At 38.6% G+C, this 13,926-nt stretch overlaps 1 protein-coding gene across 6 annotated transcripts; it reads left to right on the forward strand.

Annotated features, from left to right (window-relative positions):
- The first annotated feature begins 1,464 nt into the window (after positions 1-1,464).
- LOC109101760 lies at positions 1,465-13,924 on the forward strand. Of its 6 annotated transcripts, none has more exons than XM_042770378.1 (22): positions 1,465-1,561; positions 2,214-3,949; positions 4,663-4,724; positions 6,027-6,065; positions 6,153-6,202; positions 6,275-6,381; positions 6,475-6,585; positions 6,691-6,816; positions 7,356-7,472; positions 7,579-7,703; positions 8,951-10,172; positions 10,447-10,501; positions 10,625-10,659; positions 10,793-10,924; positions 11,273-11,412; positions 11,497-11,701; positions 11,836-11,967; positions 12,044-12,174; positions 12,910-13,030; positions 13,140-13,251; positions 13,340-13,461; positions 13,568-13,924. In XM_042770378.1, the coding sequence occupies exons 2-22, from the start codon at positions 2,291-2,293 to the stop codon at positions 13,589-13,591; spliced, it is 4,827 nt and encodes a 1,608-aa protein (XP_042626312.1). In that variant the 5' UTR covers positions 1,465-1,561; positions 2,214-2,290; the 3' UTR covers positions 13,592-13,924. The 6 variants fall into 6 exon arrangements, 5 of the variants coding, with proteins under 5 accessions (XP_042626312.1, XP_042626311.1, XP_042626314.1 ...); XM_042770377.1 differs by having other exon boundaries at positions 1,471-1,561; positions 2,082-3,949; XM_042770380.1 differs by lacking the exon at positions 1,465-1,561 and having other exon boundaries at positions 1,568-3,625; positions 3,659-3,949.
- The last annotated feature ends 2 nt before the right edge of the window (positions 13,925-13,926 follow it).

Here is a 13,926-nt window from a genome sequence, read left to right on the forward strand (position 1 = left end):
TCTTGGCAGAACCTGTGCAATGGGTTGAATTTGTAAACACCCCAAACCCATGATCACCATAGAGCTGGGTTATTATCGACCGTTGTTGTTGTTTTTTCTTCTCCCCTTATAAATTTCTATACCATTCTGTAGATCTGTGGGTATAGTTGTGCTTTGGGATTGGATTAAAACACCACTATTTAGAAATAATTGTTAATTTTTCTTTTATTCAGAATTCAACAAGTATCTGCTACTTATGTGGTGGCTTTTTGATGCATTTCCAGGAAATTATGCATTTATAACCCTGCTGAAAAAAGCTAGCCTAAGCTAGTTGGCTGGTTTTAGCTGGTTGTCCAGCCTGGTCATAGCTGGTCAGCAGGCTGGTTTTAGCGGGACATTTTTTTTTTCCAGCAGGGATGGTATAAAAGACGTTATACTGAACGTTTTAACTGTTATATTAGGAGTACATCCACCAAAATGTTAAGCTTTACTCTCATCACGAAAGTGAACTTGGGACCAGTTCTCCTCTCTCCACACAACATGCTCCTCAGCAAAGATGAGCTCAGGTGTCTGATTCTTTCTGCTGATGAGAGGCTTGGTCACTGCAGAGTGTGCTTTCAGTCTCACTTCTCTTAAACGTGCCGAGACGGATCCTTACCCTGTTCAGTGCTGAACTGGTGAGCAATTCCAGCTGCAGTGATGAACCCATTCACCGGTCTTCTGTGTCTTACGTGGATGAACAGCCTTTTTGGGGGACTTGAATGAATTGGTGTCATTGTAAAGCTGCAATATTCTAGAAATCACAGATCTGGAAGGACAGACTTCTCTTGCAATGGCTGGTCGTCCCTTTAGCTTTCATCTGGAGCTTACAGTCTTAGTGACAATTAGAAGAATGATGCCAGTTAAATAGGGATTGTCCTATAATTAACAGTCATGCCTAGAGCACCCTACAGTAAAATGTTTTTTTTTTTGTCTTGCCACCATTTTTTTAAGTGCACTTTGGCATTGACAATAGTAGTATGCATCAAGGTTTTGTAATATAACAATTGTTTAAAAAAAAATCTTATATAGATAGATTTTGTTAGGGCACTGCTGGCAATAAATGTCAGGAAAAAATAAATGGTCAGTTCTTTTGTCTCTGTCTCTGGTCTGTATATAAAACTTACAGTATTTAAAGGGCTTTTTGGATTTTGGCAAAGCAAAAATAAATGTCTTTATATAACAACATTTTAACCGTAGTTTCCTCTGCATTGAGTTAGTATTGTTATTCGTAATACTGTAACATCGCTGATAATGGTGAGTATTGACCAACATCATAATATACAATGTAATAAACTGTATTCAATCAGTAAGTTCTGTTCTAAACAAATAATGTTATAGTGTATATGTTATTATTTATTTCTGAATAAAATGCAATAAGCCACTCATTACATTTTATTCACAATAAAACAAACGGTACGTCTTTGGTGACTTTTATTTTGAAATATCACATTTCCGGTTTAGAGACAAGAACGGTTTTCATCATAACCGCTGCTTTGCAGAGATTTAACGATCGGTTGCTTTATTATTCCAGCTTGTGTAGGTGAGTTTTTATAAATCAATACAAACTGATAAGTGCCTTCGTAATGTCTGTAATCTGATGATGTGTCATATGATGTTAGTGCATTAGCGGGAATATTAACATCAGCGCCCAAAACAAACGGAATATGGCGCTCATCATCAGGTCCAAATACATAAGATCAACACTTCAGGAAAAACCGACGAATTATTCTTCACTTTTACGTTGAAAAACAAACTCCACCTCTATTGAGGTAACGTTAGTTTACATGAAATTGTAAGCAGTGACATGCTATCATTTTTTTTTCTTACTGTATATAATTACAGGTATAACAAATACATGATGAAATGAAAGAGAAAGTGATTAAAAACAGTTTAACTTCCCTTATACATGTCTTTTAACTAAGTTCATGGACATTTGTCATCTACCAGTTGCATTAACTAACGTACCAGTTGTCATATTACTGGTCAGATACAGCTGAAGTTTTATAAAGCAAATCCAGAGACATCCACAAAGTATGAATGATTTGATTTTTCGTCTCAAGGTAAGACTGATACAGGTGACACACGTCTCCGGATTCGCCGGGAGATCTTCCAACCGGAGCCATTTATCCATTCAGTAATGTAGTATCAATATAAGGAGAACAAAGTCTCCTTACTTAACATCTTTTTAACAGGTGAACAGCAACTGGGCCTACAAGAGCTGCTTTTTTTTGAGGTCCTATAATTGTTCGACCACTTGGGACTTTGGGACATGTCTTACAATCATCCATACCAAAACCCAGCTGATGGTTACGGCGCAAGCAATGACAAGTACAAAGACTCGCAACGAATTTATCACCGGGAGTCAACGGCTTACAGGTCGCAGATACGGGGCGCGTCTCCAGAGCGGATGTCTCCGTCCTCATCAGAACCTGTCCTCTCGTCTGCCAAGGCTTTGTCTTTTCTGCATAGCTGTGGACTGGATGCTGAAGACCTCCAAACGCTGGCCGAGCTTCCCGAGCATCTCATCGCAGCCGATACCCTTCCTGACCTTCTCGCGCAGATCAAAAAGAAGAAAGCATCCGGCACTTCTTCGTCTAGGTCCGGTGCGCTCCGAGACAGTTCGTCGTCTCGCTCCTGGGACGACACGAGCCACGCTCAGCTGGTTGAGTATCCGTTGGATTTGCCGGAACGTCAGTCATACTCCATTCCTCGAGAGCAGCTTCCAACCTGGGACGACCGCTGGGAAAACGTCCAACAGTCAAGCTCTCCATCATGCACGTACACCAGTTCGGAGTCGAACTACGTGGTTGAGTACAACCACCTGAAAGACAAAGAGTCTTATTTTGATAAAGCGTCTTATGCCACGGAACCATCGAGGCAGAAAACATCCGTCGTCCCGCAGTCTTACTCCAGCTACAGCAGAGACGCTATTCAATCCTCACATTTGTCCAGCAGAGACGGCAGTCATTCCTCACGTCTGTCCAGTAGAGACGTTAGTCAATCCTCACATCTGTCCAGTAGAGATGCAAGTCAGTCCTCACATCTGTCCAGTAGAGACATTGGACAATCCTCACATCTGTCCAGTAGAGACATTGGACAATCCTCACATCTGTCCAGTAGAGACATTGGTCAATCCTCATATCTGTCCAGTAGAGACATTGGACAATCCTCACATCTGTCCAGTAGAGACATTGGCCAATCCTCACATCTGTCCAGTAGAGACATTGGCCAATCCTCACATCTGTCCAGTAGAGACATTGGACAATCCTCACATCTGTCCAGTAGAGACATTGGTCAATCCTCACATCTGTCCAGTAGAGACATTGGTCAATCCTCACATCTGTCCAGTAGAGACATTGGTCAATCCTCACATCTGTCCAGTAGAGATGCAAGTCAATCCTCACATCTGTCCAGTAGAGACATTGGTCAATCCTCACATCTGTCCAGTAGAGATGCAAGTCAATCCTCCCACCGCTCTAGCAGAGATGTCAGTCAGTCCTCTTATCTGTCCAGTAAAGACGTCAGTCAGTCCTCGCATCGCTCTAGCAGAGATGCCAGTCACTCCTCACATCTGTCCGGTAGAGACACTGGCCAGTCCTCACATCTGTCAAGCAGAGATGTTGGTCTGCCGTCACTCCTGTCCAGCAGAGACGCCGGTCCACCCTCGCACCTGTCCAACCGAGGCATCGCTCCACCTTCTCTCCAGTCCAGCAGAGACGTCGGTCTGCCCTCGCTCCTGTCCATCAGAGACCTTGCTCCACCCTCGCACCTGTCCAGCAGAGACGTTCGTCAATCGTCACACCACCAGAGGACAGAATCGGCTCCTAGAGTGCCTACCAGGAAGGAGGCGTCAGATTTCCACGGGAAAACTCCTCCAGTGTTTCCCTACGCATGCGTGCTCTGCGAAATCACTGTCCTCTCCAACAAGGTAAGTAGCTGTCTTCGCTCTCACAGATTCTACTTTACCAGCTATTTTCTAGACAGTTATACACATGAGCGTACTCTGGCACATGAGGTAAGTCCAAGTAGTATGTTTATTATCCACACTGAAGGTGTAGTTCGACCCAGAATGGAAATTCTGTCTTGTTGTATCGAACCTGATAAAGACAGAAAGTAACATAAAAGCAGTCCATTCGACTCATGCACTGTATGAAGTCATTATCCCACTGCCGTAGTCCTCAAACCTCATTTCCGCTTCCGCATATACAAATATACTGCATCATGTTCACAAGACATGCAAGAACCAGTGGAATCATACTTGGGTGTGATGCATCTTGATGCAACAATTATGAATATGCGCTAGTGGGAATGAGATTTAAGGGATATAATGGAATGAACAATTTTCACCAAATAATGTCTTGATAATTGACTGTGTTCTTGATATGGTTGTCATTTTTGTTTGATTTCCTTCGATAAGAGAGCAAATACCCAAAATTCAAGATCTGTCAATTTTGATAGCATAGATATCAAAAAAACTGTGGAAAAACTCATTGGCGCAAAAGTGTACGTGACTTGTAAATACTTTCATTTAAAATTGATGGAAGTTTCTTAACGGTATGAGCTATAAATGTACTTTGATTGTCATATTATATGTTTTAATGCCTCATGAAGAAATATTTAGAGATATGACTTGTGTTTTAGGACTGGTCTGTGCACGTAAAAGGAGCCCAACATGCTCATAGTCAACTTAGTCTTGTGGAAAAGTAAGTATCTTCAACTTTATTCTTTAATTATTTTCTAAAGCTCCTGTGCAGTCATGTTGTCACTAAATAATGATTTCTGGTAAACATTCAAGCGGTTTAAAAAAAAACATTTGGTGATAGTGAGGATGATTACAGATTTAACATGAAGCATTAGTCAATGTACAGACAAAGCACATGCAATTCTTCACCACACATTTTATAAAGTAATAAGCTAGTATTTTGTATTTTCCACCTTGATAGGGATGTAACGATTAACTGCGAGCCGGTTGAAAATCGATTCAAATATGTGACGATTCAAATCGGTTGAGATGCTAAACAAATCGCGATTTACTTAGGGGTAGGAGTTTATATGAATGCATGTTTGAGGGGAACTTACTGTCTTTAGAAAAGTTTAGATAGTGTTTTTTCTTTTCATCTTGCCTCTGTATAATGCATATTAAAGTTCATAAGTGCTGCGCTGGTTTCGTTTACAGCAGAAACCAAGGTTAACACTTTAAGCGCCACCTACTGGCAGAGAGTGAATCTTCGTCTCGTTCAGCTCGTTCCGCTGTTTTCTTGCAGATATTTATGTATAGTTTCACAAAACTGAAGTCAAACCATTCTGTTTTTGCTTCAAAATTTCTAAATTATACAATCTAATTTAAATTGAAAACTGCTCATGTTGCATACCCAGCATCTTTGTTTGGATCATGATTAAAATGCAGTAGTTGCCTCTAATTTTAAATGGAAAGAGCACAGACAAAGCCTTATTTTGCTAATATGAAGAGATTTATATTATTTGTGTTACGTATTTGATTTGGGGCTTGTTTAAAAATGTCAATTTAGTTTTGTTATTTACATTTACATTCTATTTAAATTTAGTCATTTAGCAGACACTTTTATCCAAAGCGACTTACAAATAAGGACAATAAAAGCAATCAAAACCAACAAAAGAGCAATAATATGCAAGTGCTATATTAGTATATTATTATAGTTATATTATAATTTCACAAAGAAATGTACAGCATTTTGTCCAAGCAATAATAAAAGGACACATTTAATTCATAATTTGTCTTAAATACAATTTTGTTAAAAAAAATAAATAAATAGTGAATCGAATCGTGAGTTGAGTGAATCGTTACATCCCTACACCTTTATGTTTTCAAGTTAACAGTAGCATGATCCTAACAACTGCATGGGTTTAGTTCCGCTCACGTACTGATATAACGCAAAACTTGAATGTATTGAAACCTTTAGATAAAAGCAATTCCCAAAATGCTCAAATGTAAATAAATGTTTTACACACGCATCCTTGTTCATTAGATATCCAGCGTGGGACCAGACAATCCAGTCTGCTCGAAGGTAGAATCATTCCCTCACTATATATCATAAAACGGCACATTTCCATAAATTTGTTGGATAACATGCTAAACCAATACACTTTAACAGAAATGAGCCCCATTCTGATCGACTCGTGTCTAGGACAACACAGGAACGAGGTAAAGTCTTTATCCTCTTCATAGTGATTTGAGCATCTTCCAGATATTATAGCTGTTGTGCTTTTTGTTCAGGGGGAACCTCAAGCAGTAGAAATGGATCGTTAGGCAGCAGAAGTGGAGCGTCGCGCAGCAGAAGTGCATCATCAAGCAGTCAAAACCACAGTAATACTGAATCGAAGGTGGATTTGTATTTTTGATGTTCTGTTTCACTTACTGCTGTTCTAATGTTCAGACATTATTGTATTTTTTTATTTTACTATATTTAATTACAGTGCAAAGTGGTGTGTGTCAAGTTTGAAGTGGATGAAGTAGACGAAGCTTACCTGAAAAAATTGCTTTGTCAGTTTGGGGCTATTGTCAAAATCATTATGTTACCTAGAATGGTATAGCGGTTTATTTTTTAATATATATATAACTCATTTAACAAATATACAAATCTGATTTTTAAATGGGTTGTAAATTTAATTTTTTCCTGTAATATTTTGTAGGCTTTTGTGAATATGGGAACAGCAGGCCAGGCAGAGGATATAGTAAAATATTTCTACCAAAACCCTTTGAGGATCAAAGGAGAACTGATCGTATTTACTCTGTCTGCAGCAGTCAGTTTCCTACAGGTGAGTAATGTTCAGCACAATTTGGTGCTGTAAACCAGGACTTTTTGATGCCATGGCCCACCAAATGTCCTAAAATATAAATATGGCCACATATTTTCATGTGTAAAACCCATTTATGCAGTATAGTTAAGAAAATATTAAGTGTGATATTAAAAAGACAGCATGTTGTTTCTTAAATTAATTAGTTGTTATATTGCCATGGATGTAATACTAAAATAAATTATTGTGAAATATGTGATTTAAGCTTATGATGTTTTTTAACTAGTCTTTAGGAAGAAGAATGAAACCGTAAACAGTTTTTCTCTAAAATTTTCAATGAACCCGCTTCAAAACTCCTGCTTGTAAGCGATGTTAATCATTTTGAAACTTGTGCCACCTAATACTATTTTATTACGAAGGGATCAAAGATATTTTCCAAGTGCCATTCAATTAAGAAGTTACTTACGGCACCTTCAAAAGTGACTTGAATCCATTTGATTCGTTTTAGTTTAAATGTTTGCCACCGATGGTGATTGAATGATTTCCTTCATGTTTCACAGACATCTCGTGTAGTGAGCTTTTCACCACTACCTTCTGGAGATGGCATACGCTCGGAGTTGACGGCCATTGCTAAGCGTTTCGGATCAGTAAAAAATTCACTGTTTCTCCCGAGCCGGGTAGCCAGACCTTCTTATTGTACAAATATTTTACTAGGTTATTCTTATGGCATGTTTTTTCTCTTCAGTCACCTATAAAGTATAAAGACTCTGTGCCTTTTTGCAGGGTTATGTGGAGATGGGCAGCATGGAAGAGGCCAACAAATTGGTGGAGCATTATTCAACCAGTTCACTCAAAATAAAAGGAAAAACCATTAACGTTTGCTCCTCAACCGAGTACCAGACACTTGGGTAAATGTGTGTTTTGCTGATCTTATGTAAACACCATTTTTTATGCATTTGTTTTGTTGGGTAACACCGTGTCCTAACCAGACACGACGCAACAAGATTCTAGCGACAAGCAATTTGGCCGTCCACACCAGACGTGACACGACATAATCACTCAAATATCACAGCCATTCAGAAGCGCACTGCACTCCCAACGAAATGGACAAGTTTATCATCTAATTATCTTATATATCTAAGTAAATACTGAGGGACTGATACCATCTTTGTTATGGAATACACTGGTTGGTTCGCATTGAGTTCACATACACGTTTAACATACACGTTTGCTTTAATTTATTTTCAAGATCTAATGTTAGGCCTGACGCAATAATCAATTTATCGACTTATCGCACAATATATGTACATGACCTCAATAATTTTGGGTGATGCAATGTATTGCCCATTATATTTACATAACAATTAATGTCACCAGGTTTTTTGCATTTCACTTGCACCTGTGACTTTTGCAGCTTCTCGTACATAATGTGGTGTAGTCTGTGCTAGTTCAAATTTAAAAAATGCTTCTACAAACAAAGTTTCATCTGCAGATATGGTCTTGTTTAGGGATCTGTGCCTTTGTGAATACGGACATCTGACTGCTGAGTAGGGATTGTGTTTTTCAGCAAAACAGTGCACCCTTAATTTACAGAGAAGGTGGTCTAATATTTTGACTTGATTTCCATGATCTAAAGATTCTTAAGAATTAAAAGTTTGGGTTGTCATTAGAAAGTGTTTAGGCCTTCTTGCATTATTATGCTGTTATATTATGCTTATATATTCAGTGGCATAAAATGGTCTTAAAATGACAATAATATCGTTTATCGGATTTACCGCACAACAAAAAGTTGTTATCGTGACAGTCCTATCTATTGTTGTTTTCAGTATGGCTATAAATGATATTCAAACTCACTTTTAACATTGAATAAAACACACAATCAGTACTTGAGATTAGCATTGTCATAGTTTGTATGTTGTTGTTCCATCCGAGAGGGTTGCATAAATAGAAACCGTTTCTAAAATAGAAAGTTTGTGTGTTGCCATCGTGGCTGGTTAGGACAAAAACTCATGGAAAAGATACATTTTATCGATTTGCGGCGCGTGTAGTTAGGACACGGTGTAAAGCCAGTGACATTACACACATGACCTTAATTTGGTGCACATTTTTTCAACTTTACTTATAAAATAACATGCTTTTTCTCTTCATGGTCTAGTATGAAGGATGCTGACAAAGAAAGATCACCAGTACCTTATAGCAGCAGGAGAAGGCGGAGGAGTTGCAGCCCAAGAAGGAGAACCCACAGAGACTCTCCCAGCCCCAAACGAAGAGCTTCTGAAGAGAGGTCCAGGTCTCGCAGGAGTCAAGACTCTAAGAAACGAGAAGAAAGTGGACGCTCGCGGGAGAGAACCAAAGAGAGCTCCAAACGGGACAGCTCATACAAATCCCGTTCTAAAAGAAGCTCTCCTTCTAAAGACCAGAAACAAGAAACAAAAACAGAAGAGAGTGTGGAGGAGACGGTTGAAGACGACAACGATCAGTCTGACATCATGGCTGATGATAGTGATCTTGAAGGAGTGGCAGTTATCGCAGATGATGGTGAGGCACTGAATTCAGAAGATGAGCTCACAGTAGATGAAGAGATAGATGATGAGGTGCATGATACCTCAGATGAACAGGAACAGGATGCATCTGAAGATGTCCAAGCTCTGAACGAGTCAGATGATCAGACTAAACCTTCAGACATGGACACATCGAGCATACAGCCAGAGATGTCAGAGCATGTACCAGCTACTACAACTACAACAGATGGATCAAGCGATTGTAAGGAAGCCAAAGAGCTTCAACAAGGAGAACAAAAAGAGCTTCAAGAAGAGCCAAAAGAGCTTCAGCAAGTAGAGCAAGAAGAGCCAAAAGAGCTTCAAGAAGGAGAACAAAAAGGGCTTCAAGAAGAGCCAAACGAGCTTCAAGAAGAGCCAAAAGAGCTTCAAGAAGAGCCAAACGAGCTTCAAGAAGAGCCAAAAGAGCTTCAAGAAGAGCCAAAAGAGCTTCAAGAAGGAGAACAAAAAGGGCTTCAAGAAGAGCCAAACGAGCTTCAAGAAGAGCCAAAAGAGCTTCAAGAAGAGCCAAACGAGCTTCAAGAAGAGCCAAAAGAGCTTCAAGAAGAGCCAAACGAGCTTCAAGAAGAGCCAAACGAGCTTCAAGAAGAGCCAAACGAGCTTCAAGAAAAGCAAAAAGAGCTTCAACAAGGAGAGCAAAAAGAGCTTGAGAATAAGCAAAAAGTACTTCAAGAAGACCAAAAAGAGCTTCAAGAAGTCGAGAAAAAAGAGCTTCAGCAAAAAGAGCTTAAACAAGAAGAGCAAAAAGAGCTTCAACACGGAGAACAAAACAAGCTTCAACAAGGGGAGCAGAAAGACGATACGGTGAAGATGAAGGAGGTAAGCGCAAATGAGAGTTACAGTTACCTACATTTTGAAATTGGGGACTCAGTATCTAGAAAAGCCTATCAAATAATTGTCATAGTCATGGCCCGGCAGCTTTGGTGCTCATTCACACGACTAGTGTTCAAGTCCTGCTTGCGACATTTCTTGATCCCCTTTGATTGAATAGAAATGTTCACAATTCAAGTATTTCAATTAGTAGTAATACGTAACTACTAATGTTACATTCTATATTTAAAAAAGGTACAGAAAGTCTGTTTTGTTTGTGTAGGAGGCAGCAGATTTCTCAGAAAATCTAGACAAGGAGGGAGTGTTGACAGAACAAGGTATTTATTTTACACAGTTATTAAAGTAAAAGCAAAAAAAGTTCTGCTGTATGTTCTCCTAAAACAGTTTTTCTTTAGTCATATTTTAAATATAATTGAGGAAGTATGTCCATTCTGTTTTAGGGGATGAAAAGGAGATCTCGACTTCAAGCACTGAGGTTAGTCTTTTTTTTCCCGCAAAGGGTTTGTGATTGTGTAAATATGGGACACAAATTATGATGTCTTCTATAAATTACACAAAGGTATTTTGAGTTCTTTAAGTTGCTTTTTTATTTATTGTTATTTTTTTAGGAAAAGTTTGGCAAAGTTCTTGAGGTGGCAGGTTTTCCGGTAGCTAAAAAATACAGTGAAGCAGATTTGCTGAAAATCGGGAAAAAATATGGAGATGTGGCAGGCTGCTGTCTGGTTCGCAGCAATCGAAAGGTTTGATTTTATTTTCTAAATGTAAGAAAACAATTAAAGCATGTTTTCCACATTTTTCCATGAACTAACTTGATATTTAATTGGAATGTGACATAAACGCTCATATTTTTACGCATGTATATTTTACTAAAATAATCTATTAGAAGAAAAATGTTGAGAACTATTTGTTGAATCAGTTTTGAATCGATTCATTAAGGCTTTCTGAAGAAGTTAACTCATTGTTGATATAGTCTGACTTTATCATTAGGATATTCTTACAACTCTACTCTTAATTGTTCATGATATGTGAGGTGCAGGTTTTGTCTCTGTGATGTATGTAGAATTATGTTAATTATGTTTTCATTGCAGGTGGAGATGGCATTAATTGAGATGGTGAATGCTGCCGATGCTGCAAAACTTGAAGCTGAGTGTAAAAGGCAACACATTAAACTAGGCGGCAGAAACTTAAGGATAACAGTGTCAAAGAAATACAGCCAATTAAACGAGGGGTAACTTATATTTAAATTACTACTTATCCTTATGTGCTTGTGTCGTCTGAAAAACACATCAGATGATATTTGATTCTGTTTCAGGCAAAGTATTGACGCAGACTCTGAGAAAGAGAAAGTTAAGGAAGATATTGAAGAGGACAGTAAGGAGCCCTCAAGCACACTGGCTTCCAGTGAGGAGAGTACAGTACTGATGGCTGAGATGGAGATCTCTGAAGAAGATGCCGAGGCTCAGGAAGCAAACGAAACCAACATGGACACAATCATGCAAACATCTAGTGATGAGGAGGTAAAATCACAGGGTCCAATATGAATCTCAAATATAGTGGTGTATGTCTTTTTATGGTTGCCACAAAATGTGTATACACTGCCGTATCATTGATTATACACCGCTCGGCTAACACAGTGTTCTGCGGCTTTCAGGAAACGTATGGAAGAGTTCTCCGGATCAGAAACCTTCCCATGCCTGATGAGTACACTGATGCAGATTTCCTGAGCATTGTAGAACCGTATGGAAAAGTAATACGCCATTGGATGTTTCGCCTCCATCAAACGGTTAGTAGATATAACTGCAGATTCGGTGCTTGTATCAATGAAATCTTAAAATGTTCTTCGCCCCCCCCCCCACCAGGGACTGATTGAAATGGAAAAGGCCTCTGATGCTGAAAAGGTTGTAGCTGCGGCCAACATGAATAAAATTACAGTTGCTGGAAAAAATCCCAAGATTTCAGTGTCTACCAAACATGCTCATTTAAATAAAAGGTATTTGATTTTATTTATGTATATTTCAAGAACTGCAAAACTGATTATAGTTAGTATCATTAACAGTTAGTCAAGTGGTGTTCGTTAACAACAGTGAAAAATGTATTTCTTTGGGTTAAAATGCTTGACAAAGTGCACAACCCAAAACCCTTCGAAGCACAAAAGCACTTCATATTTAAATTAAATAATAAACACAGGGTTTGATGAGGGTTGCCTTTGTCAGGTGTCTGGACAGAGGTGTGCTGTTTAGTGTCTTTGAGAGGTGTTTTGCTACAAGGCTCATCATAGGTCACCATTACATAATACTGAGCACGAATGCTTTATATCAACCAGCTTGAATACAACAGAGAAAATTATTTATTAATTTGTTTTGGATGTTAAATTTTGGGTTTTAAATGCATCTTGTTTACTTGAATCCTACGTGCTATTTTTCTGATAACAGTAACTGTAATGGGATTATATCATGTAACAGGAAAACTGAAAACTGGACAAACACTTGACTTTGAGTTGTGTAACGTTTCATTTTTTGTAAACGTTTTTCCACATGCTATGTTTCACATGGTCTTCATATATTTTTATAGTCTTCAATTTGCACATTTTTTGAATGTAAACAATGTATTTTTTTCTTAAGACATAAAATTTGACTTGAGTTATCCGGCTGATAAACAATTCTGAAAATCACTCATTGCATCCATGCACCAAATGTACTCCTGTTTGTTTTGTGTTGTTTGCTAGGTACTTTCTACATGGACCAAGTGATGGTTCTTTACAAGCATCTACTGAGTTCGAGGAGGAAAATGATGAATCCAAGACTATTTCTGAGCAGCCGTCTATCCAAACATCAGCGAATGTCAAGGTGAATCCTTCTCTTTTACAATTTACCAGCTGGCTTTGGTCAAAGCTTTCAGATAGTTCTGTGTAACTACTGATACTCTGAGTTTGATGATGAATTACTTTGATTTTAGGAGTCCTCGAATGATGTCAACTCAAAGGCAGATGAGATGCAAGATTCTGCAGCTGATGAAGGAAATTCAGACGTTGTGACAGAGATGCAAACACCTGTGATGGATCCAGTGGGTAAGAGCATGTGTAGCTAGTAAAGGCTGGCTATATGGACCGTACAGCTGTGCTTCTGCTCAGCTGATCTCTTGTACTTTACCAACAGGGACAGAGTTTGTTCGGCCCGTGGTGGGTTACTTCTGCAGCTTGTGTAATGCCATCTATGCCAGTGAGGAAGAGGCCAAAGACGAACACTGCAGAACCCCAATGCATCATCAGAAGCTGAAGGCAAACCTTCACAGACTTCTTACTTTCACGATTATTTTGCATATCTATCTTTAGTGTGGTATAATATCCATTAGACTGACATGTGTTCTCATTCCTTTTCTCTTAGGAGCACAAGGAGCGAAACAGTTGAACATAAACCATGACACGGAACAGAAATCGCATGACCATAGCATACTGTAGCTAATTCAGATCATAATATGTGTTAAACGATTAAGTGATTCAGTAGTAATGCAGGAATTTAAATTTTATTTAGCTTTTTTTATTATTATTATAGCCTGTGTTTGCTGTGTTTGTCTTTCTGTTTCAGCAATGGTTTTATCTGGTAATCAACAAAAAAAAATTTTTTTTTTTTTTTCAAAAAGCATGTACTTTCCTACAGTGTACTGGATTTAATTAATAAGTTAAATGGAATGCAGTAAAAGCGTTTCTGCTCAAATAAAGACGTGTACAGTTATCCACTAAACG

Source organism: Cyprinus carpio, chromosome A14, assembly GCF_018340385.1.
Source record: "Cyprinus carpio isolate SPL01 chromosome A14, ASM1834038v1, whole genome shotgun sequence".
Lineage (NCBI taxonomy): Eukaryota > Metazoa > Chordata > Actinopteri > Cypriniformes > Cyprinidae > Cyprinus > Cyprinus carpio.

What these genes read in the sequence shown, in the direction of transcription:
- LOC109101760 (XM_042770378.1), top strand. Translation starts at nt 2,291, where the DNA reads ATGTCTTACAATCATCCATACCAAAACCCAGCTGATGGTTACGGCGCA. An exon ending in CATGCTCATTTAAATAAAAG is followed by an intron (nt 12,175 to 12,909) that starts GTATTTGATTTT and finishes GTTGTTTGCTAG; the next exon opens with GTACTTTCTACATGGACCAA. An exon ending in ACCTGTGATGGATCCAGTGG is followed by an intron (nt 13,252 to 13,339) that starts GTAAGAGCATGT and finishes CTTTACCAACAG; the next exon opens with GGACAGAGTTTGTTCGGCCC.